The 27,022-nt window shown below is 38.2% G+C and overlaps 1 protein-coding gene across 1 annotated transcript in view; it reads right to left on the bottom strand.

Moving 5' to 3' along the window:
- Positions 1-12,078: 12,078 nt before the first annotated feature.
- BMPR2 (bone morphogenetic protein receptor, type II (serine/threonine kinase)) overlaps positions 12,079-27,022 on the bottom strand; it is a 199,066-nt gene continuing 184,122 nt past the window's right edge. The window contains exons 11-13 of the mRNA XM_006889092.1: positions 19,961-20,133; positions 13,758-15,034; positions 12,079-12,717 (exon numbers count right to left, since the gene is read on the bottom strand). Of these exons, the coding sequence (XP_006889154.1) occupies positions 12,467-12,717; positions 13,758-15,034; positions 19,961-20,133 (1,701 nt within the window). The 3' untranslated portion in view covers positions 12,079-12,466. The remainder of the gene's footprint in view (positions 12,718-13,757; positions 15,035-19,960; positions 20,134-27,022) is intronic.

The raw sequence follows: 27,022 nt of genomic DNA, 5'->3' as shown, positions 1-27,022 counted from the left end.
CTTTAAAACCGCGCTGCGGAATGTGGCTTGGGAGGCTGTTGTTAGGTATCTTGGAGTTGACTTGGCCTCATGGCGACCCTGGACACTGCCCAGTCCTACGTCATCTCAAGTCTCTGGTGTGCCTATTGTTGCAGTCATCCTGTCAATCCATGTCCCTGAGGGTCCTCCTCTCTTTCACTTACCCTCCACTTTTCCTTCTCTAAGGAGCAGTCGTGTCCCTCCTGACATCACGCCCAACGTCTCAGCATTCTTTTTTTTTTTTACATTTTAAAAATTTATTAACTTCAATGAAAATTTACAGACTTTGGATTTCTATTCATTCATTGTTGCAGTTTTCTCTCCTCTCAACCCTCCCCCCTAGTATCCTACCCTCTTGGAAAAGTAAAAGTTCTTTCATTGTTTTACAATCCCTCCCCCCAGGTCCACTCCACTATACAGCCTTCAGCTGTGGACTCCTGTCATGACAAAAATACCTAATAATTTTCCCTCTTAAACAGTTTTCTCCCTCATCTGTTTTAATGCAGTATACATTATTGAACCCATCCTTCTCGGTCTCCTCCCAACCCCGAGGTCAGTCCTGCTTTACAACAGTGGCACCATGCAGTATTTGTCCTTTTGTGACTGAGATATTTCACTCAGTATAATGTCTTCCAGGGTCACCCATTTTGAATAATATTGCATGAGTTCCTTGTTTTTCAAGCATTGTTACTTCTAAGGAGTATCTTGGCTGCACTTTTCCAAGATAGATTTCTTATGGCAATCCATAGTACGTCTATTCAGTATTCTTTGTAAACATCACAGTTAGAGGCATCAATTCTTCCATCTTCCTACATCATTGTCAACTTTCACATGTACATGAATTAAAAAGACCATGGCAATAGGTGAAAGAATGGTCAATATGAAATGAATGTTGTTGCTGTTATGTGAGTTGTCTGCAACGTATAGCGATCCTATGCACAACAGCTCTGAACCCTGCCCTATCCTGAGCCAATCTCACTCTCTCTGACAAGTCGGCCCCTAAATGCGCCAGTCTCTGAGTCAATCATTTGCATCCAGGATCTTCCTTTCCTGTGCTGTCCCTCCACCCTTCGAAGCATGATGTCGCTCTCCAAGGACTGGTCACCCTGAGCAGCATAACCAAGGTATGTTGAGTTGGAGCTTCAAAATCCTTACCTTCAAAGAGAAACTTGGCTTCATCCTCTCCAGGACAAAACTGTTCTCTTGGTGGGCCATGGAATGATCAATACTCTTCTCCAGCACCCAAACTCAAAGGTATTGATTCTTCTTCTGTCATCTTTGGTTATTGTCCAGCTCTCTGATGCGTACTACTGTGGTGGTGTCAGCAGGTCATTTAGTATAACTTTGCTGTAAAAGACCAAGATTTTAATAAAGATATAAAGTAAATAGTAGCTATACATTGTAGTATGGTAGAGATAGTAGATGAAAGGCTGGGAAGTTTCTAGACTGTTGAAAGATACACAACTTAGAATGCCAGTTTGAAGAATTTGAAATATTGGGAAGTTTCTGGGCAGGTCAGGGACCCAGTTGGGGCGTGCAGTGACAAAGGTGACTGGTTGTTGTTAAGTGCCCTCAAGTCGACTAGGACTCATAGAGGTTCTGTGACTAATGGATAGAAACATGCCCTGTCCTGTGCCATCTTCACATCTTCTGATAGGCTGGAACCCACTGACACCATCACTGTGTCAACCCTTCTTGTTGAGAGGCTTCCTCACTTTCTCTCTCTGACCCTCCACCTTTCCTAACATGATGTCTTTTTCCAATGAATGGCCCCTCCTGACATGTCCAAAGTATATGAGATGAAGTTTCTTTCACCCTCCTTACCTCCAATGAGTACTTTGTTTGCACTTTTCTCCAAAACAGGTTTGTTTGTTCTTTCGGCACTTCCTGGAATATTTAGTACTCTTCTCCGACACTGAAATTCAAAGACATTGATTCTTCTTCTGTCACCTTTACTCCAACTTTCAGATGCATGGCAAGTAATTGAAAAGACCATAGCTTGGGTCAGGTGCACCTTAGTATTTAAAATTACATCCTTGCCATTTAGCACTTTGGAGAGCTCCTTGACAGTAGATTTTCCTAAAGCAGCACTTCTTCTGATTTCTGGACTTCTGCTACCATTGTTGTTGATTGTGGATCCAAGTAAAAATGGTACCATTAAGAACTTCAGGTTTTCTCCATTTGTCATGGTATTATTGGTTATTGGTCTAATGGTGAGGATGCTTGCTTTCCTGATGTTGAATAACCCATATTGAAGGCTGTAGTCTTTGATCTTCTGCACTGTTTTAAATTATCTTCACTTTCAATAAGCAAGGTTGTGTCATCTGCATAACGCAGGTTGTTGATTAGTTTTCCTCTGATCCTGATGCCACTTTCCTTTTTATGGTCCAGCTTCTTAAAAGTACTTGCTCAGTAGACAGATTAATAGTTATGGGGAGGAAACAATAGTTATTGAAAAAAGAAACTCTGATGACTGGTAGAGTACAAAATTTCATGCCACAAGGAAAAAGTGGAAAAAGGTCTTTCGAAAGAGTGTACAGTAAGGCTTTCAAACTCAGCTAAATAAACAGTGGAAGTTAAGAGGAAATGGTGTTTCGTATTTTTAAAAACTCAACCCAACTAGTTTTGAAGTTCTGCATAATATATAAAAAGAAAATTTTTTTTCTTTAGATACTTTCTCGCTCATTTGTCCAAAGGACTATTCTGCCATTTGAACTTCAATGTCCACAACCCTGAGACCCAAAGAACTAGATGTAGCCTCAGAATCTTGCCTCCAAGGAGCAGTTGTTTGAACCCTCTCCAGGATGAATCTGTTCGTTCTCTTAGCAGTCCATGGGATATTCAAACCTCCAACACCACAGCTATAAGGCCATCAATTCTCCTTCTATCATCCCTAGTCATCGATTGTGTTGTGGGTGTTGTAATTAATGTTATTAAAACAAAATGTATACAAATGAGTGAATGTAAAACCACTGTGCTCTGTAAACTAATGTAAATCACATACAATTGAGAAATATCTGTTTTATTAAGAAGTATATTTTCCATGACATTTGACATAAATGATTTCTTGGAAAGGTTGCTAAGCAAAGACAAACTTTGTTTCATTTATCAAATAAAGAATATCATCACATAATACACAAAGAAAGAATTCTTAATTCCCTGAACAAGAAATAATTTCTGGGTCTTGCCACCTTCCTTTCTAATGTGCAGAGAGGGAGAAAGAGGTCTGGGGTGAGGAGGTTGAGATGCATGAGGGGAGAGGGAAGCAGACAGCAAGAGGGTCGCTCCCCTTAGAAGATGACATATTCACAGTCAGCACCACCTCTTCTCCATCATCCTACTACCCACTATTCTGAGATGTCTTTTTGTTATTGTCCCTTTTTTGAAAAAAAATATTTTTGTGTGTGTGTCCCATCAAATCAGATCTGACTGGTACAGGAGGAGATTGTCCCTCCTTCTCCATCAGAGCATCTGGTGGATTCGAACTACGCACCTCTAGGATTGCAGTGCAGCTTCTTGCCACTGGGCCACCAGAACTCGCCAATATTGTTATTGTCCCTTTTAAAGCTGCTGTAGATATTAATTTTTACAGGGTAAGGACAGGGCTGCCCCAGATTGTCCTAGTACAATTCTATGTGCAGTCGGTTGTTCTAGCACATTCACTTGAAAGGATCAAATTGTGTCACTCCTCCAGGGCAGACTCTGTTCTAGAAGTATTTCTGTAGAAACAAGAGGTAAAATGTTTCTGCATATTATTATTTTTTAAAATAATTTTAATGAACATTTACAGAGAATTTGGATTTCCATTCATTCATTGCTGCACTTCTCTACTGGCCCAGCCCTCTCCCCCCACCCCCCGTTTGTTCCTCTCTTTCAAAAGTAAAAGACTCCCTCCCTGGTACACAATCCCCCCGCACCCCTCCCACTGCCCCAAGTACATTCCACTATGCAACCTTAATTGTGGACTCTTGTGATAACAATAAGACCCTATCATACATCGCTTTTATTCACTCCCTCATCTGTTTCAGTGCAGTATATACAATTTATCCAGTTTTTGTCAGTCTTACCCCAACCCTGCTATCAGTCCCATTTTACAGCAGTGGCACCATGCAATATTTGTCCTTTTGCGACTGAGATATTTCACTCAGCATAATGTCCTTCAGGCTCACCCATTTTGAATAATATTGAATGAGTTCCTTGTTTTTCAATGCAGCATAGTATTCCATTGTGTGAATATACCACAGCTTCTCTATCCATTCATTTGTTGATGGGCACCTGGTTGTTTCCAGCTCCTTGCTATTGTGAACAGAGCTGCGATAAACATGGGTGTGCATATATCTGCTTGGATGTCTGCATATTATTTTTGGAATGAAAAAAAATACATGATAAAATATGAAGCAGAATATATCAAGACTGTTCTTTTAAAACACATCCAGGTGCACATTTCTCGAGAGTTTTCATTTCTCCGAACCAGAACCTTGAAGTTAACCTTTACCTTTCTGATAGTCAATTTAGCTCTGGTTTTTGGGTCCATTGGTTTTCTCCTTAGCTCTTACTCAATGTGTTTCCACATCCCCAATATCCCTGACTCAGCGCTAGTTCACAGACTCATTAACTCTCTCCAAAGCTGTACCAGTTATTTCTACACTCACATCTCTTCCTCTCAATTAATTCTACACGATCAACTACATTACCTGACTTTGAAATTCCTGTCTGACTTCTTCCATCGGCTTCCAGGATACATAAAAACCTCTCAGCACAGCATGCTGGTCACTTTGTGTTAAGATCCCTCCTGGCTTCCTGTTGGCCAACTCTCTTTGTTCTCTGACCTAGGATTTCATTCATCACCATCCCCACCCCCAGCCCCCAGCCCCCTCGTGTCCCTCAGGCCTCTACAGCCTTGTGACCATTTGCTCTATTTATTTGATGAAGCACAGACATACTAGGAGAGCAGAGATACTTTGGAACCTGGTAACTTCTCACCACTTGCAGATTGATGTATGTGTGGCTATTTCCCTACTGGCCAATTTTCATTTTTATTTCATTTTCCTTGCCACAATTAAAATTTTAAAGCTACTGTTCTAGGAAGAATGACTTTCCTGCATATAGAATGATGACACCCTGGGGAATGTGTGGGTATTAAATGCAGATTTTCAAGTGGGAATCTCATCCTTTATTTACCAGTTTTGTGGTATAGGCAAGGGATTTACTTTTCTGAACTAGTTTCCTCTTTATAATACCATTGTATCTGTCTTATAGGACCATTGTGAGACTTACCAACAATGCATGTAGAGTAACAGTACCTGATCCACTGTCCGTGGCCACACTAGTAGTAGTAGTTGCTACTGCTAACTATTCCTAACTTCGGTTGGTTGGGTTTTTTGTTGTTGTTTTTTTAAATATACTGAGTTGTGAAAGTCATATTAAATACAACACTTACAATTCTAGTGTAAAATGCCTAAAATATAACATTAGCCAAGGAGCTCTGGTGGCCAAATCCATAGGGAAGTGAATTGCTAACCCAAAGACCACATCTTTTCGGTGGTTCGAATCCGCCAGCAGTTCCTTGGGAGAAAGATGGGCCATTTCCTCCCAATGAATTTACAACTTCCAAAACTCAATTAAGTGTCAGCTATAAGTCAGTTTGGACTTGGCAGCAATAAGTAGCATACCAGCCATAATAATTTCTGGTGACCTCATTAAAAAAACCAAAAACAAACAATTGCTGTTGTCATTAATATGATCTTTAATAAATGGAATAATGCACCATTTTACAGCAAGCCTTTTTTTTAAAACCTAAAGAACTGTCTTAAATTCTTCTCTAACATTTCTGTATCAATACATTCTTTTTATTTAGGTTTATAGATATCAAAGCATTTGCTTACTTACAGTTATTCATAGAAAACTCTTTAGTGGCTTAATGTCAGCTTTCATAGTGGCATCCATAGATAACACAAAAGAAAAGTGATTTGCTTTATTTCATACTTACACTGAGCCATCAAATACAACTTATACAGCATAGCAAGTTCTCAGACAGCTTATACAAAAGCAAAGTAACTGAAAGTAATTATTCATAAATCCATATATGATATTCTATCTGTAATGTAAGAGCTAAACACGCCAACAAAAGATACCCGTTAACAAGAAAGAGGGTTCTGAGGAATTGCCAATATTTTTTAGACTTTCTTTTTCCAGGAAAGCATCCTCAGAAATGAATGCTCTGTAGTTTGTTTCTCCTGTCCGTTCAGAAAAGAATGGCAGCTGTTCATCTCCATGTTTCAGCTACTATAACACCCTAAGAGTTAGTGTATTTTACAATTATCCATGTATCTTCATCGGAAAAATTATCAACAAAACACTAATGATGATTCCAGCTTATACAAACACTTATACAACAGAATCGCTATAGAAATGAAATGACAAAGCATACAAACACTATTTAAATAAATAACTGTGACCAGAAAAAGCCACAGAAGCCAAGCGATTTATGTCAAACAGGGACCCAAGTATCCTTGAATTGCATCTTTTGGCATTTGCTTTCTACTAATTGAATGTTCTTTGAAAATGTTTGTCCTCTATTTAAGAGGACTGGTAATAGGGTGAACAAGAGACAGGCTACAAGGGGCGAAGGCTGGGATTTTAAGTACACTGCATACAAATTTGTAGCTTCAACCTGATTAAAACAAAACTTCTGCTTGGAAATGACATGACAATGTGATAAAGACCCTAAGTAGTTTACTTTACCTTTTCAAAAAAAAAAGAAGAAAAGCTACTAAAGCTATAGATTTATTATTTTATTTTTAGAAGTTTTATAACATTTCCTCTTGAGAAAATTCTATCTTAGAGAAATTACTAAGCTTTCCCATTAAGAAATGAAACAAAGAAATACTGTGGCTCATCATGTATAACATGGAACCAAAAGACAAATGGTTTGAAGAAGGTACTTAAACTCTAAGGCCTAAATTTGTTGCAATACGCAGCCAATTATTTGAGTCATCCCCTCAATTAAGTAATTACAGAATTGGGCAAGTTTAAATGATAATGAAACGTTATGTCTTTATAAATTATAGAAAATAATAAAATGAAGTATTAAATGAACTGTGCAACATGCACCCAAAATATTCACCTGGCTCCAATTGCTTGTTTGCTATAAATTAAACTTCTACAGTGTGTAAAGGTGTGAAAGGGGCCCTGAGTTTTTAAGTAATATTATGTCATGTAGTGAGTCCAAATAAAAAGAGAATGTTTTCAAACAACATTGAAAACAACAACAAAATATATGTTGCTTTTAAAAACACTAGAGGTGATGGGAGGGGGAAGCTGGCCAAATTGTAGGTTAAAATGAAGTAAATTATTTAAAAAGTCAATTGGAAACTGGATGCCCTAATAATATAATTTACTTCTAAAGAGTCCCTCTCTCATATCCAGAGATTAGAGCTTGGACTGCAAATTAGGTTCAAAAATGAGTGTGTAAATTCACAACATTTAATGGTTAACACTATGAACATCACAGGAGTAAAAAAACTGGAGTTTTCAAGATACAATAGATTTATTTTGAGCATAATTTTAATATAAATTCTTCTGACTTACTTTCAAATGTATCTGCCATGAAATAAGTTCTTACATTTTTCTTTACAGACATAAACTCAATTTTAACCACTTACTCAAAAGTTAAAGTTGTCATAGTCCAGTCTACGTTGCAACACAAGTATTTCAAAAGTGGTCTACAAAAATGTTGACACTTAATACCTGACTACTGTAGGGCTTGCTTTTCCAAGTTAATCTTGCCGTTTTAGTGTTTTAAATATTTTTGATACAGAGAGATAAAACATTGCTGTGGCCCAATCATAACACTAAGCATGCGGCAATACAGGTTAATAATTTTTAATGGCAAAATTATAATACATAATTCTGTATGCATGGCTTTTTAGTTCTAACTAATGAGAATACAAAATTATAAAACACCGTATCTTAATAGAAAATGTTAAGATAATACACAACTTAAGTGCTGATTTTGCTGATAGTCTGGTAGCTGAATCTACTGTCAAATAATATCTTAATTCTATTGAGCTAATGAATTAACTATAATAATGAATTTGAATAACAAAATATAATTTTATGTGTTTTAAAATATAAATTAGGCGATTAAAATACAACAAAGGAGGAGGGGAACCCTCAAAGACTAAAACAATTCCGTCTGAAGAACTGAAACTAGATGTTAATTGAAAGGCCTGAAAGCAAACTGAAGACTAACAACGCTGAAGAGGAGGATCAACTTCTCTCTTTCATTTTCTGTTAGGTAAGAAAAATGGACTTAAGGCTGGAGGGCGGGTATGCATGGGAAAACTTCCCTAACATAGAAGATTGCTAGTCAACCAATCAAGGGGTAGAGGAAGTCAGCTATAAATTATGAAATGATTCAAGGGCAGTGTCAACGGAGAGCCTTGCTGAGTTTCACTTTTATTCTGTTCATTTAATCTGGGAACTTGTAGAAAAGTCCACTAGCTCCAACAGTGATCCACCAGATTGAAGAAGGAATATATTTGGCAGAAATCATGCCAAGGTACTTTTTGTTAGATTTTGCATAGTTCAGAATCAAAAAGCTAGAAACTGCTAGTAAACGGTACAGATATTCTGGGGGGGTGTATATGAGGTGTTACTCAATTTTTAAAATGATTTGTCCAAACTAATATTGAATACTAATTAACGTGTGCTGGGAAAATAAAGCAATTTGAGAATAGTGATATAAGAACCTGCCTGGTGTCATAAATTTAAATTTGTGCTCATAGATATGAAAAAAAGAACCTGAAAGTTAATTCATACATTTTCCTATTTTAAGTGAGCCTTTAGGTAGAAGTCTACTTTGTATTCTATTTGGCTTTAAGGGCCAAATTTGGAAGTGTTTTAAGAGCAAAAACAAACCCACAGGAAACTCACCAAATCTGTGATTCTTCTCACTGAAACACGTATTTACTTGTGTGTTTCCTCTTGTTACATTCAGAGCCAAGGTACATTTTCTCAAACAAGTGGATGTATGTAAAGAAGGCAGAACTAAGCTGCTTTATTAAAAGGACAACACCTCAATGCTTTCCAGTTAGTTCTGACTTCCAGTGACCCCCCCATTGAGTTCTCAAGGCTGTAATCTTCACAGGGGCAGACTGGCCCATCTTCCTCCAGAGGAGCAGCTGGTGAATTAAAACCACTCACTTTTCAGTTAGCAGCCTGATATGTTACACATCACGCCAATAGGCCATAACCTTATATTCCTCCTACATCCTAGTTTCCTAGTCACTACAAGCAGGTAATTTGCTAGATGGCATAAAGAAATGATGAGAATGAAAGTTTAGGGTTATATTAAACCCTCCAAATCTAATATGGAATTAATTCAGGAAAAAATTCCCAACTCCTACAAGCTGCCTTCATCCCACAAAGGCAACATCATGATCTCATTGCCATCGAGTTGGAATGACTCACGGCGATCCCTTCCATTAGGTTTTCAGAAGCTTTAAACTGCACAGGAGGACTCTGGGCATCTTTCTTCCATGGAACAGTGGGTGGATTCGAGCCATCTGACTTTGGATTGACAGTATAAAGTCCTTACCCAAAATACTGAAGTTGTCAAGAATTTCATTTTACTTGGATTCACAAGGAACACCCATAGAAGCAGAAATCAAAAGTCACGTTGCATTGGGAAATCTGCTGTCAAGAACCTCTTTAAAGTGCTAACGAGCAAGGATGTTAGTTAAAGACTAAAGTGCACCTGACCCAGGCCATGATATTTTCATTGCTTCCTATGCATGTGAAAAGTTGGACAATGAACAAGGCAGGCTGAAGAACTGATGCCTTTGAATTGTAGTGTTAATGAAGGGTTCTGAACGTTCCATGGTCTGCCAAAAGCACAAACAAGCCTGTCTCAGAGGAAGTGCAATCAGGGTGCTCCACAGAGACAATAATGGTGAAAGTCTCACATATTTTGGGCATGTTGTCAGCAGGGCTCAACCTTTGGAAAAGGCTTTTTGTGGAAAAGTCGAGGACCAGCAAAAGAAAGGGAGACTCTCAATGAGATGGATTGACACAATGACAACAATGGGCTTGCACACGGCAGGGGTTGTGAGGATGCCACAGGATAAAGCAAGGTCTCAATCTGTTGTTCATTCAGTTGCTACGAGTCGTAGCTGACTTGATGGCACCTAAAAGTAACGACAACTTTCACTTTTCCTTTAAAATTTACCTTTAGTTTTATGAGGTAAGGATGTTAGGGGTGAAAGGAAGTAAAATGGTTTTAAGACTCATGATGGTGCATCTGAGATGGAATTTTGTCTAGAATTAATAATATTTTTATCAAGAAATAATCAACACAGTCATGTTCACACATCTCATGTTTGCCTAAGTTCTAAAGTCACTAAGATAACTGGTTTGGCTTATAGAGAAACCAGAGTTGTACAGAAGCATAACGACTGAATTCTTATAGAAATGTCAGCACATTACACATCCTGCTATGAAGGCCAATCAAAGGTGAAAATTAGAAATCCTGGGCACCAGTAAAATAATCTTAATTCTAAAAATTCAAAACTGTGTTTAACAAACCAGCTGAATAAATGACTACGTGTTGGAACATGAAACTCAGGATGGTCAAGAGGCGAAGACTTGCTTATGAAGTATTTAGGCTCATTAGCTAAGTGATCTAGATAGGAGAGTATGTGTCAGGACATAAACACCTAACCCTCAATTTCTGAAATTTGTGTTTTCTTCTTTGTTTTTTATTTCCCAAAGAAATCTTAGTCAAAATGTAACCAGAGAACACTTATATACTCTGATAATCTGAGAAAAATGTGAGTGTATCACTGTTTATAAACCGATAGAAAAAGAATTGTGCTTGTTTTTTTTAAAAAAAATGCCCCCTTTTTGACACAAAGTGCTTTACATAACAGTCATACAACCAAACGTGCAGAAGTTGGCATTTTCGAAGTTATTAGTAATGAAAGAAACATGGGAGGATTAAAAATGGCTAGTTGGAGGATCCATGTTACCACTAAAAGAGATATAACTTTATTAAAGGCTAATGACATATTGAAGATAACACGAAAAGCTGGCAAAGGGAGAAATTATGAAAATAGGAATTTTCAGAGAAATGCACATGTCTGAAAAGAGAGAAGTTTCAGTCTGCTCAAATGGGTTTGGCAGCAATCCTTCCTTCACAGGGCTGTGGCATGCAGGTGGAGATGATTACGCCAGGGGAGTGATTTTTCTACACAGTGTTTTAGGTCATGGGATTAGGATCATTTTCAATTAAAGTCACCAGGTTTTTCTTGGGGAAAAGAGTAAGAGACATTTACAGATTCAAAACTATGAATTACTTTTGAAGTTTCTTAAGCAGGAAATTTTATTTGAGTTAAAGATGTTCTTTTCCGAGAATGGAGGCTATACTATTTTATTGTCTTAACCATCTACCTACTTAAAAATTCCAAAGTCTAGCTTTATAAGTCTTCTGATAAAAACATACATCTTAAATAGGTGAGTATGGAATATGAATATACATATAAAAATAAAATAAAATGAAAAAAAAGAATACTTGATTCCCTCTATTTTGTTCTATGCTCTCTTATAAACTTCCAAAAGCAGCACTAAAAATATTTACCAAAATGCCTGGAAGGAAATTTTTACAATTTGGAAGGTTAAAAACAAAAAGGCATTTCAAATTAGGTTTTGGTGGTGCCTTCTTTAGAGCCCTTTGACACAGTGTTTCTGCATTCTCCAAGATAAGGCGGGAGAAAGCAGAAAATCAGGTAGCTGCTTTCACCTGTGCAAAATTCACGGTCGCAGGATGGACCTGCCAAAGTATGGAGCGTGGGGGACGTGGGAGAATAATGTCCCAATTATGGAAGAATGTGCGTGTGGTATTAGGAAGAGAGCTTACGAAAAAGTTTATCTGTGGCCTAAAGACTATTGCACATTCAAACAAAACACAAGAGAAAGAATGTTCAACAGATAATATGTTCAGAAACATCAACATATAAACTACCTTGTGCCCAGAAATAAAACATGGATACCAGATACCGCTGCAGTAAAACCTGTCTTAATTTGCTTCTGTTTTAATGACCTTTAGAAACTGGTCCAAACTGATTATCAGCATTACAATGTTTTTGCTTTTTTTTTTCTTAAAAAAATATTTTGAGACCACTTTTGATACACACACATATAATTTTGTGGTCATAACAGACAAATGTAACTTTAGCGAGACTAAACAAAAGTGCAAAACTTAAAAAAAAAATAAAAAAATATGGAAGCATAAGCTAAAATCTTCTGCATAGCTGAAATCTATTTAAAGCAAGTCCTTGTTGCAGGGATGGGAGGGGTGCTGACAGGAGGACAAAGCAGTTTTTCAAAATGTCTTCTGTACGTTTAAATGATGCAAAAAATAATTTCACTTGATAGGCTTGAAAATCTCTCACAGACAGTTCATCCCTATATCTTTCGACACCATGGTTGTGGCTGAGCCTCCTTGTGCGAGGTAAACCGCGGTGCTGGATTTGGAATGAACTGCCCTGTCACTGCCATTGTTGTTGACCTCAGAGTCCAGGGGCTCAGTGGAGATGACCCAGGTGGAAGGGCGCCACCGCTTAAGAGAATAGGGAGTTTTCACACGTTTCTTGATCTTTTCCCCTGATCCTGATTTGCCATCTTGTGTGGACTCACCTACTAAAAAGAAAAATATAGAAAAATGAACTCTATATAAAGAAATGATTTTGAAGTTGAGGTTTAGGTTTTAAAAATACTCAGAAGTAGGCCAAATTAAATAAATAAATACATGTCTACAGGAGGAATTAATGGACATTTTTTAAAACTGATGATGCTAGGCAATATTTTTCTATGCAAAGGTCAACCAACTTATTTTGGAGGCTTTTAAAGCAAAATGTTTTTCTTTCTTTAATAATTAAATTATTCTATAAAGAAGAAAAGTACAGGAAAAAAATGAAATTAAAAGTTCTCAACTCTATTCCATAACGTTTAGCTATCGATACCTTTATATCTACTGATCCCTAACTTAGCAAAATGCATTTAATTATTACACTTAATACCCAAAGTGGATCAAGTGTCAAAGGTATGTGGCAAATATCATTTTTCAGAAGAATGGCAGAACTAATGGAATACTTTATTTTTTTTTAGAAATTTCTTTTTCTCATACATGATTTCCCCCTCCTCCAACTGAACCAGATCTGCCCTTGGTATATAAACCAAAATGAAAGAACTACTCAAAAAAAGGGCAAGACATCTAAGGTTTTCTGAGACCTGTAGACTCCCTTTCACTCATTCTAGAGCCCTTGAAAATCACAAAACATGACTTTATTTCCTCTCAGAATGGCTCTAAGTCTAAAAGTAAAGCCATTTTATATAACGATGACTGCACATTTTTTGCAAGACCTGTAGGGCCAGACACAAAGTTCAATTTATTTAAGTTGTTGTGGGGCTCACAGCACAGTACACATGTGAGATACTGAAGTCAACTCTGAAGAAGAAACTGAGATCAACTTTATAGTTTCTGGCTTTTAGTCTGATAAAATAGTAATGTAGATATAATAGTATCTTAAGATATTTATGCAGATATTAATACACACAAGAACTTGTTCTAGAAGTTATACTGACAACAATGTACTTGGAGCTTTTAAAGCTAAGGAGTATTTACTCAACCTATACATTAAAGCTACAACAGTAACGATTAAATGAATACTTCCACTTACAATGCATACTGCTGATATCTAGGATATTTGTGGCTGAAAGATCCAGGGAATTAGGCCTCTGTGCTCTTCTGGGCTTTGATGGTGCAGGATCTGCTACTGTGCTTGGAACACTCTTAAGTGTATCTTGCTCAGAACATGGATTACTGTTGTTGTTATTGGAATTAGTTCGGCCACCTTCCAGGGGCCGTTCCCTTCTGTCCACAAGACGATCCAGAACACCTTCATCATGGCTAGCCTGCTGTTCTCGTCTCAGTAAGGGTTCATGTTCATCAGGACTGGAATTAATATTCAATCGAGTGTCCTCGCCAATGAATTGACTCTGCAGCATATCTTGGGCCCTGTGTGTCACCGTGTCGGCTGTCTGGCCAGATGGTACTACCCCATTGGCATACTGGGTTGTGGCAGCATGTGAGTTAATGTTGTGGCTTCTACCTGCCACTCCATTCATGGTGACTGTCACCACATGAGGCTCTGCAGCATTGATTGTGTTCATCTTGGCAACTCCAGTTTCTACTTGTTTCAAGTTTGATTTATGCTTGCTGCCAAACTTCAGCCTGGGCTCCTTTGTTGAGTTTTTGGTGTTCAAAGGCAAACTAGTAGGTCTCTTGGGAAGGTTCTGTTGCTTGGGGAGCGGATATATTTGAGCAGGTGGGACATCAGGAATTAAACATGCTTGGCCATTGGTAGCCTGTGAGAAGTCCTGCTGTCCAGTCACTTCTACTGCAAGCTTTATGAGTGGGTAAAGCAAGCTAGAACTGGTACTGCTCAGTGGATCTGGTCCACTGAACTGTTTAAGAGAATGTTCCATGAGATTCTCATCAGAGCTTTCCTTGAGATTCTTATCAACTTCTTTTGGGTCTAGCTTGTTGGTCTCCAGGTCTTCTTCTGTCAGTTGTAAGCAGACAGGGGTTGGCCCAATTGGCTGTGCAACATTTGTGGCATGCATATTTGTTTCATCCAAGTATGGCATCTCGGATATAGTGGTCATGCCAGTGCTTGGAGTGAGGCCAGTGGTGTTTGTGGTGGTTGTGTTGGTAGAGAGGCTGGTGACACTGGTTTCAGGGCTAGGGATTCGAGCTTGTGCTTGCTGTCGTTCATAGTTAATTGAGTTTCGGTTCTTTTCTCCTACAGTCAGAGGTGTGCTGGACATTGAATGCTCAGAGGAAATATTCTTCACAATGCTGTCAGTGTGATGGATGGAGTCTTCAATGTATGAGGAAGAAGAATAATCTGGGTAAGGCCCAATCTTTGGCATACGCCTATTATGTGACAGGTTGCTTAAAGAAAGGGGGAAAAAAGCATCACACAGAGAAAGTATATTTGTAAGAAGCTGCTTAACACCTCTAATTTTAAACTCTGAATGACTTTTTTCCTTAACTCATGACCTAGATAATTTTAGCTGTTACTTAAAAATTCTAATACAATAATCAAGTGTCAATAACTTGGTAATATGATAGTTTCATATGAATTAAACACAATGAAAATCATGTGACTCTTTTTATACATGTTCATTATTTTGATTTATAAGTTAATTTTTAAATGTCCTCATAATACTATTAAATAGATATTAACAAACTATATATTAAAGATGCTTGCACAAGCAGGCATTATGTTCCCTGAAAGGAAGAAGCATGCTGTATATTTCTTTAGTATACTCACAATTCAGCATATTATATAAATATATATATATATACACACACAAATACACACACACATATATATATATGTATGTATATGCACACACACACACACACACACATATAAAATCTTCTTAACTAGTATGTTATCAGGTAAGGTCCAATGACAACTAAGCTGTCAACAATTACCTAAGTTGTTCTAACAAGCCTTCATTAAGAGGCATAATCTAATAATGGAAAATATCTTCCACCAGTTGTGTGAACTATTTAAGTGAAAGTCCTAAAGCCTAGAATAATAGGCAGAAGGAGACGCTAAGGAAAAGATCAGGGATTGAGAATTGCTCTCCAATTATTACTGTTCTTTATAGTCATGATCACTCTGGGAATGATGTTTCTTGAGCATCACATTTTATTTAATATTATGTTTTTAAATCTGCTTAAAAGAAAAACTAAGGGTAGTTTAAATGGAAACAAGGTATAAACATTGAGAACATTAATAGGCGTGATTTAGGAGAAAATCATCAGTCAATGCAGAAGTGGTGTGGAGGAAGACTGAGGAAGGTGTGAGGAGAATGACAGGAGAGGAAAAGAAAAAAGCTATTGCAAAGCACAGTAAACGGATGCTAAAGACACACACAGGACGAGATTTAGCAAAAGCAAATCCAGAGGAAGAATGAATTTGAGATGAGTTGATGTGTGTGTGCTAAGGGAAACTATTAGCAGTTAGCTGGAGATGAAGGAATAGAGCAGGGAGCTGAACGGCAGAGGAGGCAAGGAATGGCCAAAGCAAAGGGAATCGTCATGGTACCTGCTTACTTTTCAAGAAACGTTCAAAAGCACTGACAGTAAAAGTAGCTGACTCTTGAGAGATGAAACAGATATATTACAGTAAATAAAAAATATGGAGACAAGGGTAATGAAAGTAGAATATCACCCTTATGTATATAAAAGTGAGAAATTAATACATTGAATATTCAGTATGTATCTTCCTTGACTTGTTGTTGTGCAAGTTTTAAGAATTTATATGCTGAAGCTAATTTACTCTAACCATAATATAAGACTAGTAGAAACCCAATTTTTAGTCTCTAGTTCATAATCCAAGTTGTTCTCAGATCAGAATAGAAAATAGCAAAGACACTAATTTAGAATCCACAGTCTTTTTCACCTTCATTTTTTTTCTTACAACTTTTTTTCTGGACACTTTTGTACATTTTAAAAAACAGGTACTGTATAAGATGATATATTCATAGGAAGATTCCCGTGTGTCCCCCCCCAAAAAAAAAAAGATGGAACAAATAGCATAGATAATACAGTCTGCAATTTCCAAGTCTTCTTCTTAGGTGCTGTTGAGCTGAGTACGATTCACAGTGAGCCTATGCGCAAGAGACCTGCACCCTGTTCTATTCTGTGCTATCCTCATCATCACTGACACATTTTATGACACATTTTAGCCCACTGCTGCAGTCACTAGGTTTATCCATCTCACTGAGGATGTTCCTCTTTTTGGCTGACCCTCTACCTTTGCAAGCATGATGTCCCTTTCTAAGGAACAGCCTCTCTTAGTGACATGCCCACAGTAGGTGGGATTAAGCTTTGCTGTCCCTGCCTCCTAATCTGTGGCCCTCAGGACTGTTTTTCATTGTTTTTGTTCAACACTCTTCTAGGTAGTATAGCCCTGGTGTGTCCACTTGCCGTACAGAGGTAACTTGTGGTTGCTGCGAAGCTGAACACTGTGACACTGATGAGTCAAATGCGTTCATGGTTACCCATGGCAGACGGTGCTTGGTGGTGCTCCCCAATTAAAACAAGCTTGGAAACAGGAGTGGTATCCACTTCCGTAATAGCTTGCCTCCAGAAACCCTATGAACCTGGAGAAAGGATGAAAGTCACACAAGTGTTGAGGACTTTCATTCATAGGGTCGCTATGAGTCGCCTACGACTCCACGGCACTTAACAACAACAACAACATCCCAGCCTCCAAGGGGGACACTGGCTATACTTTCCCCAAAATTTTCAAGTAGGAATTAAATAAAAGCTCTTTTATTTAGAACCTAAAGACATAGGTCTAACAAAATAATGTTTCATAAAATAATGTTAATGATAGTATAGGAAAACCTTTTGAATTGATTTTATAGAAAATTCAAACCTATTCTATAAGAAACAACACTGGGTAGGAAATCTAGAAACTTGATCTTCCAGTGAAACAGTGATTAGATACATAGCCAAGTTCACAGTCTCATTTACTTTTGGGGGGGATGGAGTGCCAGGGATGGTGAATAATAGTAACAAAAAGGATAAATCAAACAATGTACATAGAAATGTTGTTTTAGAAATATAAAAATATTTTACCCTTATTAAAAACACAAGTTAGGGATCAGAAACCCTTTCTACAGCTCTATATCCAAGGGATTTAAGTTGCCAAAGCACCTGCAGCAAGCCAAGGCTTTCTCTGTTCTGAACAAAGATGACACTAGGCTGACTTAGAAATATCTCCATGATGTTTAAATGCAGGGAAAACAATTGAAAAGATACTATCCTGAGGGCCGCACTTGAGGTGCCCTGTATCCCCCGTGGACCCACAGGGACATCCCAGCTCCAACTGCCCTTTCCAACCTGGGCTCCTAAACTCTTAAACCTCTGATCATTCTGATGGATGAAGAGAAGGAACTGCTAGTGTCAGACTGTAATGACTTCAAGGAAAGAAAGAGTTTAAAAAGCCCTTTACAGGTGAGAGAGTAAGAAGAGGATCTGAAGCCTTAGGAAATTCTGTATCAGCTCTGTAAACTGTGGGGCACTATTGAAGGAAAGGACATCAGAATGAGACAAACTTTAATTGGATTCTTTGCTCTTTTTCTTAGAAGGTATGTTAACTGTTCCAGCCTCACCCTTCTCATCTTTAAGAAAAGAAAAATATCTACCTGACATGTTTAAGATTATGAAATACGGTATGTAAGCTACTGTTCTGTATAAATTGCAGCCGGCGTTATTTTGCTAAGATTTTAACGGAAATATTGTCTAATTTTCACTGTAAATGGGAGCCTACTCAGTTTTCCACTATTTGGATCTCTTTTTTATGAGAATAAAATTTAATATACTTACTTTAAAAAATCCCAAACCACCACACAACAGCATAAGTTAGTTTGCTAAAATAATATTAAGAACTATTATAAATATAAGCTGGCTATGAGGACTTTTGTTCATGGGTCATTATGAGTTGTGCTTGACTCGAAGGCAATCAACACCACCACCACCACCACCACATACTGGATCTGGTGTTTAGGCACTTTTACTTATCTTACATTCACATATGAATATTGTGTGGAGGCAGGGTGAGGAGGCATGTCATGTGCTAATCACAAGATGCTACTGATATAGCATCTCAGGCCCTGAGACCCACATGTGTGAATCCAAAGATGCTGTACAACACCCAGAGACCCAATGTGCTAATCTAAAGACAGAACTCCTCAGGGAGCTCTGGTGGCCTAGTGGCAAGACGCTGCACTGCAATCCCAGAGGTATGCGGTTCAAATCCACCAGATGCTCTGCTGAAGAAGGAGGGGGCAATCTCCTCCTGTACCAGTCAGATCTGATTTGATGGTACACGTAAAAAATAATAAAATTAAAAAAAAAAAAATAGAACTCCTCAACAGTGACAGGTTACACCCTAAAGGTATTTACCACAGAAGACTGATTAATTACCCACTGTTTTTGAGAGACCGTGATTGGTTATACTCAGGCTCTGGGAGACTCTGACTGTGGTTACCACTTGTATAGACTGATGTCATTTAAATGGAACTCTCAAGGCTACAAATTAAAGGCATCAGAGGACAAGATGCTTGCTGTCCCATGTCTCCCGTTCCCCACAGTTCTACTGGTACTTCACTACTATTTCAATTCTTTTGGAGAGCCCTTTCCCCTTTCTTGTACTGGATACTGATACATGATTGGATGCTAGGCATAACGGTTTGGTATTAATGCTTGATTAGTTGTTAATATTTGAATGGCCTCTAATGTTTTACTTTTGGATTGATTTGGTGTGAAATTATAAATAGGTTTGAAGCCTTGCAGCCCAAATAAAGAGTTGTTGTTGTTAAGTGCCGTCGAGTCGCAGGCGACTCACAGCGACCCTAAGAAGGAGAGTCCTCGACGCTTGGGTGCCTTTCATCCTCTCTCCAGGTTCATAGGGTTTCCGGAGGCAAGCTATTATAGAAGTGGATACCACTCCTCCTTCCACAAATAAAGAGTGTGACTTACAATTAAAACATACTCACATCCTCTGTGTTATAAACCCACACAGTACAATCTTTACTACTGTATGGAAGTTGGAGCATTAATAAAGATTAATCTTGTTGACTCCATTGTTTGTTTAAAACCCCACAGATTCCATCTTATATTCATAGCAAACAAAAATATTCAGTAGAGAAAGAAAATATCAAAGAGAAAATTTAACTTTAGATCATGAGTTAATCATTGCTCTTTTGGATGAGTTTAACAGTATTTACTTTCTGTTCTATGGTCTCAGTTTCCAACACTGATGATAAGATGTTAAATCCCTCAGGGCCTTACCGCTCATTCTGCATAGCAGTAGACATGGGATTGACTGTTGGGCTCACTGATTTGTTTCTTTCCCATATCATCATGAGTTCAGCCATCCTCTCCTCAGCACACTGGGCAGTAAGTCGAGCCTCTGCATCCTGGTCCCAACAGTCTTCGATTGTCTCCTTGAGTGATCTCACTGCCTGTAACACAAAGTACATGTCAAATGGTACTTAAACACACACACACACACACACACACACACATACCTCAAACTAAACAATCAAAAAGAATCTGTGCTGGGATTTTTTGCTTGCAACATTAAGGTAAAAAACAAGCCCAATTTTTCAGTATTTTATGGAGGAAGACTCATCAATAACTTGTGATATGCAAATCACACAGCCTTGCTTGATGAAACTGAGAAGGACCTGAAGCACTTGCTGCAGAAAGTCAAGGACTGTAGTCTTCACTATAGATTAAAGGTCAATATCAAGAAGACAAAGATTCTCACCACTGGGCCAATGGCAGCACCATGATAAATGGAGAAGAGATTGAGGTTGTTATAGCTTGCTTGACCCCACAATCGATACACTTGGCACCAGCAGTCAGGAAATAAAAAGACAAATTACACTGGGAAAATCTGTGATCAGGGAATTATCCAGAGTAGAAGATGCAAAGATGTCACTCTAGAGAATAAGATATGCCTGATTTATGCCATGGTCTTTGCAATTCCTTGCTATGCATTAGAGAGATAGACAATGACTAAAAATGACAGAAAAAGAACTGATGCCTTTGAGTTGTGGTGCTGGAGAAGAGTATGGAACATACCATGAACCACCAAGAGAACAAACTGGTCTGTCTTCAAGAGGATGAAACCAAGTTTTTCCTTTGAGGCTAGAATTTTCAAGCTCCAGCTCACATACTTAGGGCACGTGGCCAGGAGGAACCAGTGCTTGGTGAAGGATATTATGCTTGGAAGTGTCAAGAACGGCACAGGAGAGGAAGACCCTGTATGCGATGGACTGACTTAGTCACTGGGGTATTGGGGGTAGGTATGTCAGAGACAGTAAGGTGGCTCGGGATAGAGCAGGGTTCAGAGCTGTTGTACACAGGGTCACTATGAGTTGCAGGCAACTAGACGGCACTTAACAACATGAAATATTTTAGTCTTCAAGGATTTGTAAACAATCACGTTTTGCAAGAAGTGAGGAGCAAGTAAGCCAAGTAAGCTCTAACTTAACTCCTTGAGGAATTCTCCATAGGAATAAATAGCCATATAAATTAGAGATGTTTATGCCACTATTTTGATTTGGAACACCTGTTTTTCAATCAATAACCACCAATCTCAATTAAAAAATAAAATCTGAGTTTCATGGAATTTTGGCATCAGACTGTCAGCAATATCCAGGTGAGCTCTCGCTCCTTTCAGAGGGCTTAATTTCAACTTAAAAAGGTAAATGTGTGGCATTTAAAAACATACATATCTCCCCAAAACTAGTTTGAATATTAGTATCAGGAACAGCTCTGCTTGTAGTGTTTCTAGATATTAATGATGAACATTGTTTGGTTTTAAATCTCTTAACAAATTTTGTGTTTTGGGAGGCATCAATCAGAATCTCTTCAGATTTTAGTTCTTTAGGTTTGTTATTATGTTTCCAACTTTTAATCTGCCATAGTATTTGTCCTTGTTGTAATTTTAAAACAATTACTTTCAAAAAGATAATTTGACACTGTTGTTATGTAAGGTAGAGGTGGTAGCTTTACAGAGGCAATCAATTGCACGAGAGGCGATTGCTCATCTTTCTCCCATGGAATAGTTGGTGGATTTGAACCTTGTGTCTTCCGGTGGAAAGCACAGCTCCTTACCACTAGGTCCCCAGAACTCCCTAATTTTATACTATGATTGCTATATTTAGGAAACAGAAACAAATACAGGTGCCCTGTTAAATTTTACTTTTGTCTAAGTTACAATTTGGGAAAAATACTTGAAAATCCTGTATCTGCTAAAAAAGACTAAAAATAATAATAAAAATGTGATAATAATAAAAATATTTTTTACAATAAAATAATTTAAAAATGAAAATATAGAGGAAATGGGAAAGATCCAGCAGGGAGCTGGAAAGACAGGTTAATGGTGGGCATAGTTTAATGGTGATTAATTTTATAAAATGTAATGAATGGGAATAATTGTATGAAACACAATATGAGTGAAGGATAGTGTGAAACACAATGTATGAAATTTCTTTGCAAACCAATATAAAATAAAGAAAAAAAATGCCTTAAGTTGGAGACCATCTGAATAGCAAAACAAAACAAACAAACAAAAAAACCAACAACAAATACTTGGACATGTCACCACAGTGAGGCCAAGGAAAACACATGAAAATAAGGTCATTATGGAAATGTACTCCAAACCACAGTGAAGTAATACCACATACCTGTTAGAAACTAAAATTAAAAAAGATTGGCCAAACTAAGTGCTCAGGCAAATATGAAGGACCTGAAGAATGACCATATATTGCTGGAATACAAAATGGTAAAACTACTTTGGAAAACCATTTGGAGTTTTTTAAAAATAGTCTAAGTCATTCTACTCTTAAGTAGAGAATGAAAGTTTATTTCCGTACCAAGACTTACATATGAATCTTTGACAAGCTTTACTTGTAACAGCCCAAAACTGGAAAACAATCCAAATATTCATCACCAGGCATGTTGCTGTTGTTTGTTGTTATGTGCCATCGAGTCGTTCGCGACTCATAGCGACCCTATGTACCAGAGCCTAAACACCGTTCTATCCTGTGCCAACCTCGCTGTCTCAAACATATTCATTCCCACCACTCCACTCACAGAATCGATCCATCTCATCAAGGGTCTTCCTCTCCTGCGCAGTCCCTCCACTCTCCCAAACATGATGTCCCTCTCTAAGGACCAGTCCCTCCTTGCAACATGCCCAAAATATGTCAGACGGAGCTTCAGAATCCTTGACTCCAGGGAACATTCTGGCTTCACCCTCTCCAGGACAAACCTGTTTGTTCCCCTAGCAGTCCATATATTTAACACTCTTCTCCAGCACCACAACTCAAAGGCATCAATTCTCTTTTTATCATTCCTATTCACCGTTCAACTCTCCAATGCATAGCACATAATTGCCAAGACTATAGCCTGGATCAGGCACACCTTAGTCTCCAGCCTGATGTCGTTGCACTTCAGTACTCTTGAGAGGTCCCTCACAGCTGACTTTCCCAATGCAATTCATCTCCTGATTTCCTGGCTGCTGTTACCAAGAGTGCTGATTGTGGAGCCAAGTAAACTAAAACTATTAAGTATCTCAATCTCTTCACCATCCAAATTGATGCTGCCAATTGGCCCAGTGGTGAGAATCTTTGTTTTCTTGATATTGAGCTTCAATCCACACTGAAGAGTGCAGTCCTTGACCTTCTGCGGCAAATGCTTCAGGTCCTCCTCAGTTTCAGCGAGCAGGGTTGTGTCATCTGCATAACGCAGGCTGTTGACTATTCTTCCACCAATCCTGATGCCACATTCCTCCTCGTACTGCCCAGCATCTCAGATGATTTGTTCTGCATACAGATTGAAAAGGTATGGAGACAAAATACATCCCTGATGGACCTCTTTCTTGATTCTGAACCATCCAGTGTCTCCCTGCTCTGTTCTGACGACTGCCTCTTGGTCCAAGTATAGGTTTCACACATTAGCACAATCAAATGTTCTGGGATTCCCATTCTTCTCAGAGTCAGTCATAGCTTGTTGTGATCCACACAGTCAAAAGCCTTTGCATAGTCAATGAAGCACAGATAGACATTCTTCTGGTATTCTTTGCTTTCTGCAAAGATCCATCTTACATTAGCTATAATATCCCACTACTGCAACCTCTTCTAAATCCAGCCTGCACATCTGGCAGTTCTGTCGACATACTGTCCCAGACGTTTTTGTATAATTTTCAGCAGAATCTTGCTTGCATGTGATATCAATGATATTGTTCGATAATTTCCACACTCTGCTGGGTCACCTTTCTTTGGAATGGGAACAAATATCGATCTCTTCCAGTCAGCTGGCCAGCTGGCTGTCCTCCAGATTTCCTGGCACAACTTAGTGAGCACATCCAGGGCAGCGTCTGTTTGTTGAAATATGTCAATTGGTATGCAGTCAACTCCTGGAGCCTTGTTTTTTGCCAATTCCTTCAGAACAACTTGAACTTCCTCCTTCATCACCATACGCTCTTGCTCATATGGTATTTCATGAAATTCCTCTGTGTCAGCCAATTCCTTCTGATACAGTGACTCTGTGTACTCCTTCCATCTCAGATCAACAAAATGTAGTGTATCCTCCATACAACGGCCCTCCCTTTCTGGGGCTCCCCTATTTCCATTCCCTCATCTTTTTCTGCCTTCTGAGCTTTCTTTTAGGACAAATGCTACCCTTTTGGTCTTACACAATTTAATAGTCTGATTTTGACTTGCAGTGGCCTGGTCTCAAAGTAATGGCGTCTTTGGTTCATGTGCTCCATTAGTCTACTGGAGTGTTTCCTGACCCTCTGATTCTGCCCCCTCCCCAACTTCTCTTTACTCTAGATGGAAAAGGACCAATAGTTGTATAAGATGGTCTTTCACAAGCTTTTAAGAGTCCAGTCCTAGTTACCAAATCAAGACAATAAAACATTTTCTTTATGGACTATATTATGTGGTTGGTTAGGGCTAATAAGTTTGCATGACTTTGAAAGTCTCCTATACTGTACCTAGATGTATTAGCAGCACATACAAGTATTTAACTCTCAACTCATTGCTGTCAAGTTGGAACTCACTCAGATCTGACCCTCTAGAGGGTTTTGGGGGGCTGTAAGACACACGAAAGGAGACTGCTCATCTTTTTTCTGTGAAGTTGCTTATGGATTTGAACCACTAGAGAGGGACCACTTTTGGATTAACCGACCAACTTCTTACGGACTGTATCACCTGAACTCTTTAGATAGAACTATCCTTTGCCAAAAACCTATATATGTTTGTAGGTTACTCCCATATGCCATCCCACATGTACTTCATATACCTACCTAGATACTGGTTTATAAATGATTACTTATTATTACTATTATTGTAGATTTGTGACAGCATTCGCTGTTACCGTCCTTTATTCTTGTGTACCTCCTAGGGTTTTCCTGTTCGAGGGTCATGTTGGGTTGGCCTCTCCCTTATTGTAAACTGCCTTTTCCTTCACTCAAGTTAATATAGTGAATGATCTAATTACTTAGTTACTTTCTCTCCTTTTCCTCTCATCTTTGTTACTGTTGTTAGGTGCTATTGAGTCGAAAACAACTCAACAGGCAACCCTATGAACCGCAGATCCAACTTGCCCTATCCTGCAGCATCCCCTCAGTATCTGAGCCAGCTGTTACAGTCACTGTGTTAATACATCTTTTATTGAGGGTCTTCCACTGACCCTTTTTCTTTCCAAACATGATGTCTTGTTCCAAAGATTGGTCCTTCCTGACAATAAACCCCAAGTATGTGAGACAGAGTTTCACAGTTGTTGTGTCTAGGAAGCAACCTGGTTGTATTTACTCCAAGACAGAATTTTTTTGTTCTTTTGGTAGTCTTCATTTTTGGTAAATACCAAAGAATAATTTTTTTGGGGTGTAAATCTTTCGTTACTTGAAAAGTGGTTTCATGCAGTATTTGTTCTTTTTGTGACTGACTTATTTTATTTAGCATGTCCTCTAGGTTCATCTCTGTTGTAAGATAGTTTACAGATTCATCATTTTTCTTAACATTCCATAGCATCATTTCATGCTGTGTATAATAGCTTCTCTATTCATCAGTTGCTGGGGACTTAAATTGTTTGCATCTTATAGCTGCTGTGAATTATGGCATGAGGAACATAGGTTTGCATATATCTATTTCTGTAAAGGCTCTTACTCCTCTAAGACATATACTCAGTAGTGGGATTGTTTAGTCAATGGTTATCTCTATTTCTAAATTTTAAAGGAAGTGCCATAGAAATGGTCACAGTGGTCATAATATTCTATACTTTCATAGGAAATTGTTCCTCCCTTCTTTGTCAACTGATCTATGTTTACATTCCTGGCCATATTATCAATTTAAACTGTGTTTTATATTTATTAACATTTGAAAGATTTTTGCATTTCCTTAATAAAACACTTTTTTAAATTACAATTTAACTGTGAAAAATAAAAGATCTCTTTTTCAGACAGTGCTGCATGTATCTTTTCATAACCTACTTAGCTGCAATCTAGCTCTAGCACTGAATTGTCACTGCAGAGAAGTGGTTCTGTTGACTGTAGCATATTACATTTAAATGGATTTGCTGGAAATGAACCAAGTTTAACTAATCCCTTACTTAGCAACCTAGTCTAAATTGGGAGTAAAACGCTTTCAGGTAAATATGCACACAATGCATATCCCTTAGGAAGTAGTGGTAGGATTATCAAGACATCCCTGAAAATAATGGATCCTATTTGTTCGGGTGAAATAAAAAAGAATGAGGAAAGTGAAGTTATGTTTTACTAGAATAAAATTTCACAAATATATTTTCTTTGAAGAATGTTCTACCATGAGGCTGACACTTCCAATTAATCCTAGTGGAGGATTTAGTCTCTCACCTGCTGTCAGAGATCTATTAAGAATTTGTTCCATTTCCTGTCTGAGGGACTACATTTTGGAGGCAACCCTGGACATGTGTGCTTGGCAACAGTCTCTTTCATTACCTCATGCTTAAAAAATATTTAAATCTCTTTTGAAGCAGAAGCTTTTCTTGATGGTAGCTACTGACAAAGCTGACCAATGAAGAAAATGTTCAATCTGAATCTGTTTATGTTAGGATCTAAGACAAAATATTTTAATTCTATCCAGATAACTTAGTAGGGAAAAAGCCACTTCAGAAATGATAGGAATGCTGAGCTAATCCTTTTTGTTTTTCTAATGTTAGGTGTTGTTGTTATACAACACACATATACATATGTATGTATCATCTAGGAAGAGTGCAAACGGTCATTGCAAAGACAAAAGAGGAAGAAAAGACCAAAATGGATGTCAGAAGAGACTCTGAAAATTGCACTGGAGC

The sequence above is a fragment of the Elephantulus edwardii genome, unplaced genomic scaffold (genome assembly GCF_000299155.1).
Source record: "Elephantulus edwardii isolate Elephantulus edwardi_28Jun2011 unplaced genomic scaffold, EleEdw1.0 scaffold00075, whole genome shotgun sequence".
In the NCBI taxonomy this organism is placed as follows: Eukaryota; Metazoa; Chordata; class Mammalia; order Macroscelidea; family Macroscelididae; genus Elephantulus; species Elephantulus edwardii.
This window is presented reverse-complemented; position numbering and strand designations above follow the sequence as displayed.